Below are 22,071 nucleotides of genomic sequence, written 5' to 3'. Positions count from 1 at the left end.
ACCATGGGCCAGGCCTTCGCTGTTTCCAGGGCGGCCCCTTGGGCCAGATCTAATCACTCCATGGGCCGAATTTGGCCTGCGAGCCTTGAGTTTGACACCACTGGAGTGGAGCATCAGCACACAGGCTGCCAGCTTCCTGTAAGATGGTAGGTGTATTGGGTAAAACTTTCAGATATTAATTATGGTTAGTGGGTCATTGTTTGATAGTGTGGGCAACCAGAAAGCCAGTCCTTGTCTAATCCCAACCATCTTCTACATTTTTCACTTCCATGCTTGGTTCTTCCTATCCTCCGCCTAGGTTTAACAACTATGAAGTATTGCTTGTCAATTTCATTCTTTCTACAGCTATTAAGAACATTCTTGACCATTAATGTCTCAATATGAAGTTTGTATGGCCGCTCAAAGTGACTTATGGAGATGGGTTGACATATAAAATAAATGAATAAATGCATGGTTTACCTTTGTATTGGTCAGATTTTATGTCTATGGATTTCAGCAAGGTATTTAAATAGATTGCTGGTATGTGTGACTGTTCCAAATGTTAATTCCTATGGTTTAAGTTGGATTTTTGTGACAATCACAGGCAAGAACAGTGAAAAGAGAACTTTCACTATCGAGAAGCAAGTAACTACTTGGGGAAAGACATGACTATGACTAGCTTTAGCTATAGAATAACATCCTGGGAAATACATCACTCTTCACCATTGAATAAATAAGCTTCTACCCCTCTTATTATAACTGAAATTAAACAATTAGTAGAATCTTGTGCTACAATTTGTCGTGATCTAAAATACTCAAAAATACAGATTAGGAAATTGGATGTTTGATTCCTCCTACCCATTATAATTAAACAAATTCAGATAGGACAAAGTCTCTTCTCCTCTCTCTCATATGCAATGGAGAATTCAAGCATGTAAGACCCAATCAAATCCAAAATAGCCGGCAAGAGATGAAACAAGTATATTTTCTGAGCCTGTGTTTACTTTTGCAGTGAATTATAAAGTAGATGCAGAACATGAATTCAGGTACATTAAGACCTCAGAGCAAAACAGAATTGTCAAGTAATTACTGAGTAATTACTTTATTTCTCTCTGAGTTGGTCAGGACAGGATCCTCTGCTGCCAAGGCGATGCTGCTTGCTGCAATCACAAGAAGGATACACATCTCAAAGTAGCGCAGGTTGACAACGTAGTGGCAAGCTCTTCGGATTCTGTCAAAGAAACAACAAACCCATGCAATGGCCACAGCATTAAACAGAATTCTGATAATTTGAAATGGAAGCATTTATTTAGCAGTTGTACAAGTTGTAGACAACTTCTACCTCCTGGAAGCACCAAGCCAGAAGCACCAAGCCGGAAGCAACAGCCTGAAGATGATGAATGAGACTTCATCGAAACGTCATGAAGATACTTCCAATTCTACGCGGGAGAAAACCCGAACAACCAAAGACATACATATATGTATGTATGTGTGTGTGTGTGTGTGTGTGTGTGTGTGTGTGTGTATGTATATATATATATATATATATAGTATTTGTGCTGATAAATAAATAAAGGGAGACTAGTATAGATCTATTTCAAGCTATTTCGCTCTCATCAGCTAGCCATACCCTTACTGGGATTCGAACCTGGGCTGTATTACATATTAGGCAGATGTATTAGCCACTAAGCCACAGGCTCTTTGGGCATATTTGGGCATACCAGGGGTTGTAACACAAATACATGTACATGTACATACATACATACATACATACATACATACATATATATGTAAACTAATATTTCAACACATAATGAAATTAAAGAAGTACTATAAATCTTTTAATTCTATACTATCAATTCCACAATAATAACAACAACAACAATAATAATAATAATAACAACAACAATAATAACAACAATTGCTGCTGCTGCTAAGAAATCTATAGCAACTACACAGAGCAGATGTAACTGGTCTGTTTGAACAAGAATGGAAATGATAAAAGATGGTGTCACAAAGTCAACTTTTTGTTATGGAATAAATTCTGCAACAGGATCCTCTAAAGCTACAGACAAGTTGATCTCTACCTAAATGTGTGAAATAGATGGAATTCTCATTTTGTTTTTCCCCCTATGAAACAATTTCTCTCATATAATCCTCTTTATTAAAATAGTATGGCTGATGAAAGCTAGCCAATATCTTTATTATCCAAATATGAGTTGTTATACTGGTTTTAGCCAGTTAGATAATTCTGATTTGCTAGATACGATCCAGAGCATCTGGCATGATAATCTTTCTTGATTGGCAGTGGCAGTTCATGTCCCCCCAAAAGCCAACTTTCCATTACCCTTCAAATTCTATAATCTGAGGATGTTGTTGGAAAATAAGTGGGGGGGGGGAGCTGCCCCAACACAGAGGGGCAGGAGGTTTCTCCTTTGTGGCTGACAGGAATCCTTTTCATTGTCCATTATGTTTCTCTTCTACCTTTAGTGAACCTTTGCCGTGGGATCTCCTGCAGGGGTTTCTATGAAGTGATTTATAGTAGATGCACAATCAATTTATGCAGTGTGTGATTCAGATGTTTTGGCCTATGACTTGTATAATTCTATGCGCCCTGCTGTATATAATAGATACTCCTAATGGGTAGCAATGGGGCAATCTATTTGCCTGTGGCATTACTGAACTTCCTGTTTTGAACATGTGACCACATTTAAAAAACCCAACCCACTGTTCTCTGAAATAGACCAATATATTAAGCAATTCCAGAAAGAAAGAAAACTAATGGAATATATCTCACGGGTTTGTGGTGCTGAAAATAAACATGGAGCTGTGGGGCACCATTGGTTTGCCTGTCTCAGAGCTCTTCTCCTTTTTTCTCTTTTTATTCTTCTTCTCTGCCTCCACCTCCTCCTCTTCCTTTGTTTCTGCCTCCTTCAGTGGACTGGCCTCTCCATCTGTCTTGTTGCTAACTGTAAAATGAACAAATCTTGTTAGTCCTTTGCCTAGCAAGAAGAATGCAGTGAATGAGCATTTGATAGCAGGGCCTCCGGAAAATAGAAAATTACACACCACACAAACACATACAAACACACAGAGAGAGACAGAGACAGAGAGAGATATTGCTAAAGGTAAGAAAGGAATGACAAAAGCAGATAGAGTGCCCAATACTACATCTATCTGTCTGTCTGTCTGTCTGTCTATCTAAAGGTCTCTGTGTGGTGTGCTTCAGCATAACTCTGGAACATCTTGAGCAATTTGTACGAAACTTGGTACACAGATGACTTACTCTCTGAAAAAAAACACTGTGGGGGGTAAGATACCCCTAACACCCCTCAGGATTCTTTTAAGAACAGCCTGTTGTGCCTTAAAATGGCTTCTACTGTACAGCGCAGTAGAGTTGTCATAGTAACGGTTTCACAGTACTCCACAAGGGGGCTCCCTCTGGTAAGAGGGAAAATACAACATTAGAACTTATGTTTGGTCCGGACATTTTCCCCTATAAATAAATCTCCTGTCAGCACCAGGTTATGAGCTAGAATGTGAATAGCAACCCATGCTGAAAAACTGAAAAGTTCAGTTCTGAGTAGAAGGAATATGTGCATACAGTTTTTACAAAGATTACATCCTTCACAGTAGCAATTCAAATTATGGGCCAAGAAAAGTAAATTCTGCAAACTGTAATTTGCATATTTTAACCTTAACTGTCACTGTTTCCTATAACTTATTTTTGTACTTGTAATTCAATGGAAGAGAAAGGAGCACTGCAATAGAATAAAGAGCTGCCCCCAACTCCTTGCAATCTTGTAGATGTGCTGCCCTGTTGAAACGTGCAGAACATACAATTCTCCATTCATCCCCGACCAGGAACAAGAAAATAATATGAACATCTGGTTTATCCTAAGTGTGGTGTGATAAGTTAACACTTGGTAAATCGTCATCTTTCTTCATCTATTTGACTGCAAGGGCTAGAAATATGGAGACTTTCAGAATGGTGTGCCCTTTAGCACATTTTAGACTTGTTTAATACTGCAGGCAAATCATAGCATGTACCTAACTCTGTCTACTATATATTTTCACAGCTGCTGTAGTGCAAATCACACACCTCTGGAATTGCAGTTTAAAGATATAATTTCTACCAAGAAAAACATGCCATTAATTGCTATCTTATATTCTCAACACCTGGCTATAAAGCTAGTGAGATGGAGATCAGAAGAGAGGAGGAAGGGGAGAGGGCATAAGAGGGTGCCAAACAGAAGAGACAAAAGTAGTTTTGCAATAGTTTTGTGTAATTAATATCCAGATTTTATAGGGAGTTTTCAATTGTGAAGACACAGAAAAGCACTCCATAGCCTTTGTCAAGGCTCAGACTGAGAAAGCAGTTGGATTGAATGCTATGAAATTATCTTACTGGAATGAGTATTCTATTTTTGCAACTCCTATATCTAAGGCATCAAAAGTAATTGAAGTTTTGGAATTATCCAGACATTATTTTTAGGCCTAGCCTGACATATCTCAATATCTATATCTATATCTATCTATCTATCTATCTATCTATCTATCTATCTATCTATCTATCTATCATCTATCTATCTATCTATCTATCTATCTATCTATCTATCTATCTATCATCTATCTATCCATAATATGGAGGGTTTTCTTTTGGGTTTGGTTGTATTCCTTCCCTGAAAAAAAGAAATCAGTAGCAAAATATTCTCTCAGTGGCATCTGTCTTTGCAATAGCTGCCTACTTCTACATAGTACCAAAAATAAATAAATGAAAGTTATTTTAAAAAAAGAAAAAGAAGGGAGGGTACCCTTGTACCCTTGACTCATCATTATTTACAGAAGAAATGCTTTCTTTAGTGATAGAAGGCTTTGCCAAAAATTAACTGAAAATTCATCCATACATGAAATGGAGAAAGGGAAAAAAAGCAAATAGGTAGAGGAAATGCATCAGGAAAAATCAAGAAAAAGAACTGAAAGTGGCTAATTCAAAAAGGTTATGGGCAGAGGAGCAGTAAGAGGGCAAAGCTTAGGGGCTGAATGTATACACAGAGGCACACAGACACACACACAGATTTCATGAAATGGCTCAGTTTTTTGGCTTGCAAATTCACAGTAAAAACAGTACAGTACTGTTATCAGCAATAAAATATAATCAAAAGTGATAATGTTATATTCCTAAAAACATAGTTTCATATTTCATCAAGGTACAGAAATTTATCACATTTTCCCACTCTTGTCTCAATCCCAAATGCACCTGAAAAAGCCATGGTTTTAAAATCTTTCCAAAAATTAAAAGTGATGATCTGGGCATCTCTCTGGTAAGAGGGCACTCTGTATGGGGAAAAGTTCTGCAGAAAATGCCCACTTCCAAGGTTTTGGATGCAGAAGATCCCAGATTCACATTTTCCAATCTGTAAATAGGAGGAAACTAAGAAAGATCCTAGGACCTTTGGGGAGCTGGTGTTCAGTGCTATGTACCATGGCCTAATTTGTAAATTACGGTTTTGCATTATTTGTTTTAATTTATTTTATTATTCAATTTCTATGGCCACCAATCTCAATCAATTCGGCTTACAATTCAAAACATATATTCAGATTAAAAATGAAAAAAAAACATTTTAAAATAATAAAAAGAGTAAAATCAGTTTTAAAAAACCTTAAAAACATTCCATTTAATATACTCAAGAACAAGATATTTGGCCAGTTAGCAATATAGCCAGAAGTAAAAAAGTATATTTACTAAATACTATGAGGTTATAGTAAAAGTATATAATAAAAATATAGTAAAAGAACATAGTAAAAAGCTGCACATTACTCTGAGGCCCATGGCTCATCCTACAACTAAACAGCTGATGTTTAGAGTTGTGATAGTTTTGCTTCTAGTATAGAGCAAGTTAGTTTATTGTAAACCCAGTAAACCAATTTCAAGTGATACGTTTATAGAGCTGGCTTTTACCAAACTGATAACAGTAATCACAGCTTCTGATTCCAACAAAATGCATCAACTACAGTTAATTTAAATCAGAAGAGGAAGATCATGAGTTCTTTGCAGCAGAAGAATGGTGAAGAAAGAAATGCTTGAGTTCCATGGCTTCCATGGCTTGCTCTTGTTATCCTAAAACAAGCACTGGATCCCTCTTCATAAGAAAATATCACATATATTTTTGCTGGTGTTAGAGATAATTACGAAAAACCATATTCTCATCCTAAAAACTGCTTTCTCCATGCTCCTTATTGGTGCCCTTGTTTCTCCAAAAGTAAAAAGGATTCTGCCAGCAATCAATCCCTGACCCTACAAAATAGTATGAACTGAGAAATGGGAAATTCACAGAACATCACAATAGTAAGCAATATGCAAATCATTCACATTTCAAACATTTTGTTTTAAATGTGAAATAAAGTTGTTCAAACCTCACCAGAGGTGTTCTGGTGCTGTTCTGACCATTTCTGAAGCATTTCAAACTCCAAATAGACCTCTTTCATGTTCAAAAACCCTATTTCAAAAAAGGGACCGTTTAAACTTTGGAACACTTAAAGAGGATCAGAAAACAAATGCACCGAAGCAGGAAAAGGAACCAATGGCTTGCTAGAGCATCCCAAGGTAAGTGAGTCTCCACAGGCCCAGTGCCTCTGGAGACCCAGTGGGGGACGGGAGAATAGGAAGGGCGAATGTTGCAGTGCCTCTGCCATTGTTCATAACTGTGAACAACTGCCATGATTCTGCAACGTTTGCAACTCTGGAACTGTGTTGTAAGTATTGCAGGGTGGGGTGGAGAGTGTTATGTTATAACTTCAAACAATTGCTAAGGGGACTGTCATAACAGGAGGATTACATGTACTTCAAACTCAAAATAGGCTTAAAACTCTTCACATACTTCCAATCTTTTGTTCTATATAATATTGTATTGTATTGTATTGTACAATTATATTGTACAATCATTACATTACATTTCATATTATTATTATAATCTAATATTTTAGTATGTAGTATGTGATGTATATGTTATACTGGAAGAACAGATGGACAGACAGACAGACACAGATAGACAGAGATAGTTAGATGATAGATAGATAGAGATAAAGAAAGAGAAAGAGATTGATGGATGGATGATAGGAATACTGGCAATGGAGAGAGAGAGAGAGAGAGGGAGAGAGAGGGTGAGGGAGGGAGGTGGGAAAGGATGGGAAAAGTACAAATGGATTGTCCTCTTTCTTGAAGGTGATAATGCCATAATCTACCAAGAAGTTGGGGTAGTTAGCAGTATATTATTTTTAACAGCTAAACAGCAGTGACCTACGGCTACACAATATGCTTCAAGTGATACATGTCTGCCTCCAGAAATTTTTTTATTTGAATAGCAGGAACTAGCAGATAACACTTAATAGGAAGATACATTTGTTCTCAAAATATGCTTCAAACATATTTTTTCCCTGAGGAATAAAAGCTCTGTATAATTTGCTAGATTTCCTTAATCAATATTTTAGTACCATTACTCTGGATTTTTGCCTTCCTTTGCTTGAAGATGGTTTGCAGAATCCTTTTCACTCATTGGTTTTGTGGTCAGATAATAAAAATGGTGGATTATCTTTGCTATCAAGAGTCATCACACTCACAACACCAAGATTTTTCAGCTTTGTTTCCCAATTTTAGGGTGTAAATAACAGTACAGCTAAATTTCTGATAGCAAATGGATAGGATGTTGTCAATTTTTAAAGTTTCATTTTAATTTTTTAATTTTAATTTAAAATTTAATTTCATTATATTTAACAATCTAGGAAGGACATAACAAAAATTATTACATCCAAAGTTGCTTAGTTATACTCAATGCTTCTTCCAGGTGAGCTACATCAGAACAAAAATAGCTATGAAACTAAAATTAGGAGATTGCATGGGTGTAATAAGAGTTTAGTACTCGATTTTGAATTCTTTTTCCCTTTACAGGGATTTAGCAGCAGATTGCAGTCAGTGGCAACCATGAACTCTTGATGCTTCCATCGACATGACAAAATCAGCAACAAGGCACAAACCACGCACCCTGTAGGGGGGATATCAGAAGTGGTATTCAGCCAGTTCTGACAGGTTCTGGAGAAATTTAGAACGGTTCGGAGAACTGGCAAATAACACCTCTGGCTGGCCCCGCCCCCATCTATTTGCTGCCTGTCAAGTCCCAGCTGATCGGCTACATCTTCTTTTGTTGCCCTGCACAGAGAACAGAGCTGCAAAGCAGGTTGGATGGGTGGGGAGGGAATGGGGATTTTGCAGTATCCTTCCCCTGAAGTAAGGTGGGAATGGAAATTTTGCCGTATCCTTCCCCTGAAGTGAGGTGGAAATGGAGATTTTACAGTATCCTTCCCCCAGGAGTGGGAAGAGAATGGGGATTTTGCAGTATCCTTCCCCCAGGAGTGGGAAGAGAATGGGGATTTTACAGTATGCTTCCCCTGCCATGCCCACCAAGCCACACCCACAGAACCAGTAGTAAATTTTTTTGAATCCCACCACTGGGGATATGGCATCATAACACCCATAGAAAAAGGGGCATTATGCTGAAAAGCCACAACTTTCATACAGCACTCTAATCTCTCATCCCTGCCCAACTCTCCATGGATGCCACTGGACCTAGTCTTCTCTCAGTATCATCTTCGGCAATTTGTTTATTATGCCACCCATCTACTCTATAAAGCGACTCTTTATAATTATCAGCTTAAAACCAAGCCTGTTTAAAGCGCTTCCGTGTAAGAAAAGGGATGAATAACTTTCTCATCAACTATGATGACCTGGGCAAGTTCTCCAAAGTTCAAAATGTAATATAGGATGTGAAAAGAAGAAATAAACTCTCAAGTCTATGAGGTCTACATCCTCCATTTCTCAGTAATCTTCCTGTAAACTTCTTGCTAGCCTCTAAATAGTTTCCTTTCTGTCAAATGTTTGCCCTGGGATTGTATCAGATCAAGAGCTGTAGTGGCAGCATGAAGGTGGAGACAGACAGATAAGCAACTTACTTCCACCTTCCCTCCCTCCCTCCCTCCCTCCCTCCCTCCCTCCCTCCCTCCCTTCTTTCTTTCTTTCTTTCTTTCTTTCTTTCTTTCTTTCTTTCTCTCTTTCTTTCTTTTTCTTAACATTTTGGAGGATATGACAAAGGCAGTTTTTCTGAGAGTTGCACTAAATGCAACACTGACAAAGACATTTAGCAAACCTTTCAGTCCCCACATGTTGGGTCAAGAGAAAAGAGCATCATCTCCTATCCTGTCAACTGTTAATATGATCATTATTACAATTTAACCAGTAAGGAAAGGAAGATGGCTAGTGTATTTGGAGCCAACCCAGAGAAGAATTTGGGAAGGGGTTGCATCTCATTTCAGATGTCCTTTTATGACATCCCTCTATAATTAATAAATGAATCTGTTTCAGAGAATATTAGCTGATGGTTATTTCAACAATATAGTCACAACATTATAAAAACCCTACAACTGAATGTTTTCTTCAGTCAAACTGTCAGTCACTTCTTTACGAAAGACCAACAAATCTATAAGACGCTTTGGCCCGATTCAACACAAAGGAGCAGAGGAATATTTTTCATTTATTTCTTGACCACATTTCTCTTCTACTACAATTCAGAAACTCTTGGTATGTTGCACAGAGTATAAAACCAAATGAAACATCCATATTTAGTACAATTATAAAACAATAAAACAACTCCACCCAAAGAAAAGGCACAAGGCATGAAAACAGAAATAAAGATGGCCTGATAAAAACCAGGGGAAATTGCTCTCTGGAACAACTCAGCTTTAAAAGCTTCTAAAATCTTAACATAGAGGGGGATATCTTGATCTCAACCAAGAATGCCTGACAAATGCTGCATGGCAATCTGTATCTCCCTTTAACAGGCTGAGATTTGGTATCAAATTAGAAAAGAGATATATACTTACTCTGTACCACAGTGGAGTCTTGAGCATCAATCATGATGGTAGTGCTCTCTGTTGCTTTATCCATGTTGGCAGTGATAAGTGAAAGATCAGGTTCACTCTTGCTGATTGTCCTCTCTGTCCCCATTGATAGGTCACCCAAAAGCGCTTGCTCACTTGTCTCTAGGCTGCCGCCATCTTCCTTCACTGGGCTGGCCTCCTTGCTTTTGTCTAACACCTGTTGACCTTCTGAAGGACTTGGATCTTGGGTCGGCATGGGAAGCTCGGCGTTATTTGTTGTTGCTTCACTGGTCCTGGGTGGAGAATTTAGAAAGAGAGGGCCATAGTAAGGGATAGAGATTACAGACACGTGTTTGTGAGCCAAAGCAAAGAGAGGAGAATAAGAGTAAAAATAATAGCTAGGATACCCCAGTGTTTTAAATAATTTAGTTATATTGGACACTTGTAGATGTGATCTTCCTAAACACTGCAGAAAAAAATTACTTTTTTTGCTGTAAGCTACAAACAATTAAAGTGAATATCCACTTTTCAGAAAATCTTCCTTTTTAATTTTTAGTTTTTTTATTAGGTTTCCTCTATGCAGCAATTATTAGATAGCAGTATGTGGAAGAATTCTACTCATCTATTTTGAAGCAGCCAGTGCTTCCAGTTTTCTACCTACCACCATTAATATCTTCTTTTCCAGGTTTTAAAATTACACATTGTTTGCCTAGTATGGTTCAAAGCCTGGCCATGAGACTACTATAAATGTCTTCAACAATGTGATCCCTGTATAAAGGAATAATAACACATTTTGGCTTACATGTTTATTTGCACTAATCTGTTATTCTATTATTATACACTATTCTATTATTATATACTATTCTATTATTATATACTATTCTATTATTATACACTATTCTATTATTATATACTATTCTATTATTATATACTATTCTATTATTATACACTATTCTATTATTATACACTATTCTATTATTATACACTTAAGAGGGCTAAAAGATTACACTTACTTATAACTAAACTCGAAGAAAATGATCTGTAAAATCCATTAATTTTCTAGGAAGATGCCTATTTCTGACTAGTTAATTTCATACATTCAGTTTTACAATGCAAATATGTCTGCTTGATTTCCTTTGCTTATATGAGTAGTGTGCATTTTTCCTTTATACCTGCATTTTGCTTTCAGGAAAAGCCACATTCAAAGTAAAGCCAATTAAACTTTCCCTTTCTATTCACTGTTTTCTTAGAAAGTCTGACATCCTTCAGTGTGTTTAGAGAAATGAAGAGAAAGGAGACTCTGTCCATGTAGAAGGAATAAAGATTCCCTGGTTCACGTAATTTCTTTGCAAAGGGAAAGTTTCATTAGCCCTTTCTCAGAGTCACGGTACAGTCACAAATGGCAGCTTTTAGCAAAACCTCTACAATCTCATTGACTTTTCTCATCTGGAAACATCTTCAACTGTGTCTCAGTTGTGCATTTCCCTCCCTTCTGTCCAACAGCTTGGTGCTGTAATTTCAATTGTGCTTTTCTTAAATTATTTTCCACATTAAGAATTAGGACTGAAAACTGGCAGGAATAAATCAGAGGATTCCAGATTAGAAACAGCATCAATTGGTCCACCTCCCTGTCAAATATTATACATACTGGTACTGTATGTGGCTCATCTAGAAATACTTCTGATTTCATGATCAAAATTTTTGGCAGGGATGACCAAGTCTGTACTTATATTGTACATCAAAGGAGAGTTTCAAAGGGAATACCATGTCAGCAAAAATAACCCTCAGAAAATACAGCATTTGCCTTAGCACAGTCTTTTTTATATCAATGAATGGAACAAGACAAATAATACCTTACTGAAAAGTACCTGGTAGGATGTCCTGGCTCACAACTCAATAGTCTTAACCACTGTACTATGCCTGCTGTCAAAGTTAGTTATGACTTTAAAAACAGCCAGCAAACAGCATTAAATTTAGTCTTCCAAAGTAGATGAACACTGAAATACATTTATTTAAATAAAATGGATTGGTTGATTATTTTGTACCATTAAGTCAGTCAGTGATTGCATGGATAGATTTTCTCCATTATGATGAGCGCCCTAACTTGATCTTTCAGGTTAGGGCAGTCATTGTCACTGTAATTGAGTCCATTTATCTTTCTGTTCACCATCCTCTTCTTTTTGTTCCTTTCACCTTTCGCAGCACTAGAGCCTTCTCCTGAGAGCTAGGTGTTTTCAAAATGCATCCAAAGTAGGATAATTTGAGCCTGATCATTTATACCTTGAGTGAGAATTGAATTCTTTGATGATTCATTTGTTTATTTTTCTAGCTGTCCAGAGCATTCTCAGGAGTTTCCTGAAATACCAGATTTCAAATGTGTTAATTCTCTTTCGAAGTTCTAACATCCTAACTTTCCTTGTCACAAGGAATGTCACTGCCTGTCCTTTGTAGATATAGACACATCACATCTTAATATCTTTTCCAAAGCTTTCATGGTTGCTTTTCCAAGTGTTAGTCTGGGGTATGTTTCTTAACTGTTGGATTCTTTTCTGTTGATAATTGATCATGAAAAAGTAGAAGTTAACTACCATTTTAATAACTTGATTGTCAGTTCTAAGGCTGATTGTTGTCATTAGACTGGTCTTCTTTATATTTTAGTCCCATTTTTTCCCATTCTGTCCTTTGGCTTTTATTACTAGAACTTGCATATAACAATATAATTTAGACTTATGTATCACTTCATAGTGCTTTACAGCCCTCTCTAAGTGGTTTATAGAGTCAGCATATTACCCCCAACAATCTGGGTTCTCGTTTTACCGATCTCAGAAGGATGTCAACCTGAATCAACCTTGAGCTGGTTAAGATCGAACTCCTGGCAGTGGACAGTGAGTTAACCTGTAATACTGCATTTTAACCACTTGCACAACCATAGATCTGCATATCCTTTGCATTTTCAGCTATCAGAATACTGTTTGCATATTTCAGGATAGTGATATTTCTTCATCCAATTTTAAAATCAGATTGCTTTTTTCTGGTCCATCTTAGAGTACATTAAGCATATTGGTCGAATAAATATGGGGAGAGTATAGTCCTCACTCCTTTGCCAACCTGGACAGAGTTTATTTTGCCCTATTCTGCCCATACTTTCACTTCCTGATCTGTCTATAGGTTTTACATGAGGATAATGAAATGTTCTGGAATTCCCATTTTCCTAAGCACATTCCACAGCTTGGCATGACTGACACAATCAAATGCTATTCTATAATCAATTTAACACATGCTGACTTTTTTTTGTTGTTGCATTCTTTGGCTTCTTCAATCATCCAACATTCATCAGCAATAAAGTTTTGTATTAACTGACTTTTCCTAAATCCAGCTGGCATCTCCTTTTCCATTGTATGGCTCCAATCTGCATTGAATTAGTATAAATATTATTTTGCTAGCATGCGAAATTAAGAATACTGCACAACAGTTTGCACACTCTATTAAATCTCCCTTTCTGAACAAAGGAATGTGACCAACCTCTTCTAATCTGTTAGTAATAGTATTGTTCTCCAGATTTGCTGGCATAGCTTGATTAGAATCTGTATTGATTCTTCTGTTGCTTGCCTTATTTCTGTGGATATTCCATCATGACAAAAAAATTAAACGATTGTAATGAAAACTTCTCACTAGCAAGAATAAGAGCAATACTTCTATACATTGTTAAATAGAACTGTCCAGAACTGGGCAGTAAAATTTGGATGACCACAGGATAGCAATAACATTTTTGTTTGCAACTTTGACCTGATAACTCTAATATACTGTAAATGTGCATATTGAAAAATAGCACATAGTTTTTCTTTGCTTAATCCTTCTGTTAGAACAGTGGTTCTCAACCTGTGGGTCGGGACCCCTTTGGGGATCGAACGATCCTTTCACGGGGGTCGCCTAAGACCATCGGAAAACACATATTTTCGATGGTCTTAGGACCCGAGAAACCAATTTTATGGTTGGGGGTTACCACAATATGAGGAACTGTATTAAAGGGTCACGGCATTGGGAAGGTTGAGAACCACTGTGTTGGATTATAACAAATCCAAATTAATTTTATCTGAGTTTCAGGTACAGTATGTAAAAGTAGTCATAAATATGCAACAAAGCTAAAAAGAGATCCCTTTTTACTTCTGCATTCTTTTCTATCTTTTGTTTTATGCAATCTTTTAAAGAGCTCATCAAGAGTCTATAATCCAAAGAGTCCTCCAGTATTACTCCAAAAGAAGGGGGAGTATCCAACAGCCTAAGAAGGGGAAAGGGACCCAAAGAAACACATGTAGGAGACTAAGAAAGAAATATTAGTTTTTGTGCCCACAAATAATAGATGAAGTTTGTTGTTTATGAAGCAGTCTGGACAATTGACATAATTTATGTAATTTGTATAAAATGACAGCATCCATATAATTGTATAATTATGGCAGATTTGCACAAGTTATTTAAGTTTCATGAATCACAGCAATTTGCATGTGATTCATGTCATTTAACTGTTATAAACTGACATTTAATTGTAATGGACACCTCCTTCTCTCTATTATTTCACAAAACTGAGTTTTTACTGTACATCACGTTTATCTCGTCCCTTTCATCTATGCGTGTAAGGATACTAAATGATTACTGCCACATGTAGCTTGTCGATATAGCTGACTGAGAGGGTAATATCTGCATTTGAATCTACTGTATATCTGCATGTGTATCGATACCCATATCTATCTATCCTATTTGATATACATCTTATTTGATATACACAGGCAGTCCTCAAGGTACAACTCATATAGTGACCATTCAAAGTTACAATGGCACTGAAAAAAGCTACTTATGATCGTTTTTCATATTTACAACCGTGGTGGCATCCCGACGATCATGTGATCACAATACTGATGCTTGGTTGCAGTGTCTCAGGGTCATGTGATCACCTTTTGCGACCTTAAGCAAAGTCAATGGAGAAGCCAGAATCATTTAACAACCATGTTACTAGTGCCTGGGAGGCAAACTTGGCAGCGTTGAGGGAAGCATCAGCTGAGTATTTGACAGCTGCAATGATTTTGTTAAGATCATGCTTCCATCTTGAACCCTTCGTGGGATGATTCGACTTCAACTGATGGAGCCAAAGCAGTGAGGCCCGAGTAAAGAAGGATGCCGAGGTGGAAGCCCTAATGGACCAGGTAGCCGCCTGGTGGGTTTTATGGCATGCCTTCTCCGCCTTCTTGTCCTCGGCCTTGAGGCCTTCGAGAAGGTCAGCGGGCAGTACAGAGTTGGAGGTGAGAGATATAACCATCTACCTGTTGGAGCTTTAATATGTCCTCTAAATTGCTTTCAATGGATTAGAGGTTTTTGTCAGCCCCGCTAGGGTTTGTTAGCGAACCAGGTTGCACCCACTGGTGCTGAACCACATTCACGAACAGCTCTGGCAATGGAACCAGGATTGGCTTGAAGAGAGAATGCCTGAACAAGCCTGTAAAGGCAGGTTTATCAGGGGGGGGGGGGGGGGAAGCGATTTTCATCCTCTGAAAGTTCCTGCTCCCATATGGTGTCCTCCTCCTCTAGGATGGATTCCTCTGTGGCAATGAAAGTGCCCGGAGAGGGAGATTCCTATGCCTGACCCCGTCGGCCTTCTGGGTTGGCATGGTAGAGGAGCTTCTGGGGGTGTGGCGCCTCTTGCGAAGGCCAGTCTCAATACCCCTCTTAATAGCCTGCTCTATGACCTTCTGCATTTCAGCAGACAGATTGCATCCCTGATCTTTGGTGGGGCTTAATCCACCCGCTATTCCCCTGCTTGTTTGCCCTGAAGGTCCCAGTTCCTCCTCATTGATGGAGCAAGCAAAGGGACATAGTTCCTCCTGTATGGAGGAGGACTATGGATAGCCCAGGGAAGCTGCAGGAGAAGAGCCCTGGGACCCCTCATCCACCAACAAAGGGGAAATGTCCCTTTGAGGAGAGGGATGGGAATGGACCTCCTGTGTCTGGGGCAAGGGGCTTGGACCCCAGGATTGTTGCCCAGAAGAAAGAGATAGCCTTCGGGCCCTTTCAAAGGTTTTTTCCAAGGCCCTATGCCTGCAAGCCTCAACCTTAGACAAGGCCTTGGGTGTTCCCTTCCCTTTGGTGCCCTTACTGCCCTCTTCCCTTTCAGGGGGCTGTGGCCTACTACATTTAGATGAGGGGTCAGGTTGCTCCTCTGGTGCCCTCAGCTCACTGTCAGCTATAGTGGACTTGATCAGGTAGGTGGAATCTGATACTTTGATCCTTGTGGCTGATGGTGACATCGCACAGCTGAGTGGTAGGCCATTGGCACCGGCATGAGCTGCAAGCTCTGCTGCGCCATGCAGATGGTCCTATGGGACCAGAAGGGCCAAAGCTCTCCTAAGCCACTCTACGATGGTCTACTGTGGGGAGGAGGCCTTGCCGGAGCCATGGACGAAGGCCAAGTACTTCCCAGCGGCGATCTGGAAGCTGTGAGGAAAAGCGCGGCAAAGGAAATGGTCCGGGCTGAAAAGCATGCAAAAAACTGTTCCAAGATCCGCAATCTTCAGGGGATAAGGGAGCTGTCGGTCGCAAGCCGGAGCCTCCAATGGCAAGGCAGTCAGTTATTAAAGACAGCTGGGGGGGGGGAAGGAAGCCTCCTACCTCCCCCGTGCTCACCAGCAGCCGCTGGACAAGCGTCCTGGCAACAGCAAGCTCCACAGACAAAAGCGGAGCCGACAAGCCCCGAAGTCCTCACCAGCACTTCCACACATCAAGAAACGAAGAAAAAAACAGCTAGCTAACTACAATAAGGCAAAGACAAAAATAAGAAAATCTATACTATCTAGAGAGTCCCAGTCTATTCACACAAAAACTGAGGAGCTCCCCCAAAATGCGTCCGAACTGGGCTGGACTGAGTTTTTAAACTGGCCCTCAATGAAGAGGGGAGGCATGGCTAGGAAAATCAACTCAGTCCTTGGGTGAATAGGCTGAATTTAACCCATGCTTGGACTCTCCCACAGCGCCCAGAAAATGACCATTCAGGTAAGCCAACGGTCAATTCATTTAACATCTGTGGCAAGAAAGGTTCTAAAATGAGGCAAAATTCATTTAATAAGTTTCTGACTTAACAACATAATTTTTGCACTCAATTGTGGTTGTGAACTATCTGTATATTATTTTAAAAGAATGTAATAGCAGAAGAAAAGTATGTTTTCTGACAGTTATTCAGGCAGTACACAAAACAAGCAGAGTACAATATTCAAAAGAGGAAAGTCACACAGTTGAAGGTAGTACAAGAAGCAATGTATGGAAACTAATCAAAGAGAGAACCAACCTAGAACTAATGAGAAATGTCCTGACAATGAGAACAATTAATCAGTGGAATGACTTGAGTGCTCTAACCTTGGAGGGTTTTAAGAAGAGATTGGAAACCATTTGTCTGAAATGATATAGGGTTTCCTGCTTGAGCAGGGGGTTGAACTAGAATTTAATTTAATTAATTTAATTTATTAAATTTATAGACCGCCCCCTCTCCCCAAAGGGACTCGGGGCGGTGTACAGACCACAATAAAACAATATACAAACTTAGATAATTATAAATACCCATTAAAACAAATTATATGATAGGCTGTACATTTATAGTTAAAAATTAAAACAACCTAAAAAATCTATCCCTAAACATTTAAAATTTAAAATATAGGCTAGAGGGACACAAAAGCTACAGTTAGGCCAGACCAGCTAAGTTAAACAGGTGGGTCTTAAGTTTTTTACGGAAGGAGCGGAGATCGGTCGTTATTCTAATGTCGGGGGGGAGGTCATTCCAGAGGGTCGGGCCCATCACCGAGAAGGCCCTACTCCTGGGTGTCGCCCGCTGGCACTGCCTAGTGGACAGCACCCGGAGGAGTCCCTCCCTGTGAGAGCAAATCGGCCGCAGGGATGTATGGGGCAGGATGCGATCCCGCAGGTAGCTAGGTCCTGTGCCATGGAGCGCTTTGAAGAGCGCTTAGAAGACCTTCAAGATCCCTTCCAACTCTGTTATTCTATTAATTCTGTCTATTAGGGTAAAAATATTCTACAGAGGAAAAAATCCCATTCTCCTGGGCTCTAGCTTCATTTCTCTCAGGTTTCTATAATGGACTTCACTTTGGCTTCACTTAATTGTCAGCTACTTATTACTGTACAATCCAATAATTCCTAGATGATCTGAATGTGTAAAATTACTATTAGCCATTATTCCATTAATAGTCAATCTAGAAGACCATTACAATTTGCTGCATTTTACTAAATGTTTATAAAGATTTAGCAATCACCTATTGTCACACACCTACTTATTCCCTTGGGGAGGCACCACCAAGAACCTACCTTTTTAGTTCCATGTCAGCCACTGGTTCCTTTTCAGCAATTGTCTCCTTCTCTTCTCCATTTTCGTTTTGATCCCCATTCTGCTCTCCTTTCGCTGGTGTGACTCCTTCTGGCCCATTCTCTTGGCTGACTGTTTTATTCTCCTTGGGTTCAGTCCTCACCCTGCGGTGTCGGCTACGCCTCTGACTCTGCCGGAGCCTAGCCCTGTCCTCAAAGCTTACGCTTCCTTTGCTTTCCTGATCATTGATATCACAATTCCCATGAAATGATTTGTGATGCCATTCTTCCCATTCCTTCTTGGCCTGAGGAGATGGACTTCTCTGGTCATCCCGGATGCTGGGGCAGGGTTTGGACCCTGGGAATTTTTGCTCCAGACTTTCTCCGTTTGTCTGCTCTGGCCTACCCCCTTGATCACCTTCAATCTTTTCCAGGCCAGAGTTTTCCAGTAACTTTCTTTTCCGAAAAATACTGGCATTTGGATTGAGCAGAGGAGGTTCATCTTTGTTGATGCCCTCTTGACTAGACATCTGCATATGTCGGCGGAGCCGGCTAGTCCGCTGTTCCCACACAGACATGTGATGTCTCCTTCTCCTGTCCCTCCTGGGAAAGGAAAACAAATGGGTTCAATTCATCTGTGCCCTGTCAGAAACATAAGAACACATACCAGTACATACAGCATGCAACTAGGACCATACAAAAATCACATATTGGGGCTTGATTCTCTTTCCCCCTGAATTTCATGAATGCACAGCAAAATCACAGTATCTCCGGGATAATAAAAGAATCAAGTCCGCTTGCATGACATCAACAAATCATTAGAAGACATTTCATTCCACATTCACTGGGCACATGGCAATAAGCCTGAACAACAGGACAATGAGGCCAAAGACCGAGCACAGTCACAACACTGTCTTTGTGAAAGCACCCATCAGATCACTAAAACATATGGTATCAGTCTGCATGTACTGCAATCTTAATAAACTTACAGTGCAGTAAAAGAAGTAAATGTTCATCAACAAGCAGGGATATGGTAAAGATGACTTAAAGTATTGCATGCAAGCACAAGGGCTACTCAAGATCGGCCCATTTAGTAGGCAAATGGACATTTCCTTTGCTACTCTGAAAGGGTGGTGGTTAGCCAACAGCCTAAAGAGGGAAGATGGACCCAAAGAAGTACATGCAGAGGGCTCAGGAAGAAGTAGTAGTAGGGGAGGCATGCGGTACCAAGTCCCATTCAGCTCAGTGCCAGGGTGAAGCAAATGCATCCAGGGTGATCCAGTGCCCCAGCAATCCCATATTTAGAGCCTGGCAATGCTTAGGTTCTCCTCTCAATGCTTGGATTCAGTCTGTCACCTGAGGCTGCAGCCCATAACCCACTGTTTTGAAAGTAGGTCCTCTTGGCACATATACAGGGTTGGATAACTAAGAAAGCTGTTCTCCTCAGTTGCTAGGGAAATTGTCTGTTAACATGCAATATTTCTACCACTGGTGCCATCAAACCTGTATCTCTCCTAATCTAACAGCTTTAAGGAGCAACTGAAAATTGTATATGCTGCTGTGCAAGTGTTTGTCTGTAGTACTGAATGTTCCAAGGGTTTTTTGCTGATCTTATAAAATTGTATACCATAATTTTATGGACAGACATATGGACACAGGAGTAACACATGTCTAACATATTGGTAAGAAAACACAGAATACACTGACATACATACAGTCACACATGATTTAATGGACTGTTTGCACACGCAGACACAACAGTGTAGTTGTTACAATACACCTTAAGTTGGTTCACAGATCTGTTTCATACACAAAAGCGTACTCTGCAAACAAACATAAAACATACTCTCATACTTGTATAATAAATACAGATTATAGACCCACTCTGATTTATAGCTGCTCAGACTGTATGCACATAAACACTACTAGATTGAAACATCCATCCATACAACATAAACATGAAACAACACATACTTGAACTCAATAGCAGGAGTCTATCACATACACACATGTAACCTCTCACAACAAGCAATCACATGCACACATACAGATTACTGGTACGTGGTTCCCACATCGACATGTGGTGTCTCCTCCTTCTGTCTCTTCTGGGGAAGGAAAATGAATGCATTCAGTCCACTGCAATGTCCACTGATGGTCCCTGCACTCAGAATCCCATATAATGCACAAGCAGAAAACCAAAGAACTATTAACTCTTGTACATAAATTCACTTGTGATGAAATGGGTGGCTATATAAATTTGTTCAATAAATCCTAATTCATTACTTTCATAGTGAACATTAAATATAAGCCAATGTCTATGAGTTTGGAATACATATTTTTCACAGCTAAGAATCTTTTTTTGTATACAAAAAATGAAATACATAGATATTTGTTCTGCACTAGACTGAAAGAGTGTTGAATATGCAGCAAAAGGTCAAAACTTTATGGGAAGCTAGATTGTGTGGTTTTTCCTCCTGAAGCAGGATGTGTTGTTTTTAGTCTGTGGTGTCTTGTTTTATTTTATGTTTTTAATTCCTTTAATTCTTAATTATCTTTTGTAAGCCGCCCAGAGTCCATTCAAGTGGATGACTCTATTAAATCTAATAAATAATAATAACAATATGCCAACATTTGGTGCTGAGATAGTAATTGTACAAAGGGATTTTTTTCTTCAAACTGCAGAAATCTGAGGTCAGTTTCTGGCATTGCATTTAGGACTATCAGTATATAAGGCAGAGATACATAATGAAAGTAATGATGCCCTTAAGGCAAGTTTACCTCCTGATGAGTTTTCTTGGCAATAACAGAGATGATGTCATTGTTTTTTCTGGGCTGTTTGATCAACCTCCATTATAGCCAACAGCTAACTAGGGGCTGCCATTTGCTGAAGCCTTTTGTTATATAATAATTATTTAAATATTTCATCAGATTCACCTATGTAATGGTAAGTCATATCTGTATCTTGAATACACAGAAAATGCTTTTTGATACTTCGCCAATATTTTATAAAAGCATATTCAATCTATGGCACATTACTGTTTTGCATCTTTTATTTATTTCCACTTGTTGCTACTTCCTAATATGAGCACCTTCAGAAAAAATAGCTGTGCATTTCATCTTGAAAATAACCAAACCGATTCTAGGTAATGGAAATATTACAGTGTTGAGTAATTTTCATCAACTTTAAAAAAAACATAGTCAAAAAAAGATAGATTGTACTACTTTTGAACTTCCTTTAAAATGTAGTTACAGAGGAGTATTAGGGCATATTGTGAATATTGAATCTTCAGCAGAATCTTCAGAATCTGTACACAATCAAAAGCAGGAGTTGTCTAATAGAAAAGCTGAGGTAAAAAATTGAAATAAAAATATATTACAGCCCATGTTTACATCATGGAAGTTACATCATGTTGGTTGGTTTCCATCCCACATACTTTTGAGAGCAGTACAACATACGTAGAAACAAAATCAGTACAACCTCTGAATTAACCTTCTTCTTTCAAGTTTATGTTATGCCTTCCAGGTGTCTTTTACATTCTTAAAATATTGCATAAAATAATGGAAAGCAGGGGCAGAAATATGAATTGAAAACAACTATTAAATATACAAATAAAAATACAGGAAGATTCATCTACTGGAAATTATTGATGAACTATGGATATACTATATTTGTGTCTGTTTTGGGATAATACTTTAAATAAAATGGAACATAGTTTTGTAATCAATTCTCTCTATTTGTACTATCTGTAAAATTATTGGTAACTGGTTTGAAACCAAATAATTAAAGCAACAAAGAGAATTTAACCA

General features: G+C 38.8%; 1 protein-coding gene across 1 annotated transcript in view; it reads right to left on the bottom strand.

Annotated features, from left to right (window-relative positions):
* CACNA1E (calcium voltage-gated channel subunit alpha1 E) overlaps positions 1-22,071 on the bottom strand; it is a 363,346-nt gene that overhangs the window by 95,789 nt on the left and 245,486 nt on the right. Inside the window, exons 20-23 of the mRNA XM_081946599.1 lie at positions 18,268-18,867; positions 9,913-10,202; positions 2,777-2,948; positions 1,081-1,210 (exon numbers count right to left, since the gene is read on the bottom strand). Coding sequence (XP_081802725.1) covers positions 1,081-1,210; positions 2,777-2,948; positions 9,913-10,202; positions 18,268-18,867 — 1,192 coding nt within the window. The remainder of the gene's footprint in view (positions 1-1,080; positions 1,211-2,776; positions 2,949-9,912; positions 10,203-18,267; positions 18,868-22,071) is intronic.

The sequence above is a fragment of the Natrix helvetica genome (assembly GCF_964273705.1).
Source record: "Natrix helvetica genome assembly, chromosome: 3".
NCBI classification, from domain to species: domain Eukaryota; kingdom Metazoa; phylum Chordata; class Lepidosauria; order Squamata; family Natricidae; genus Natrix; species Natrix helvetica.
This window is presented reverse-complemented; position numbering and strand designations above follow the sequence as displayed.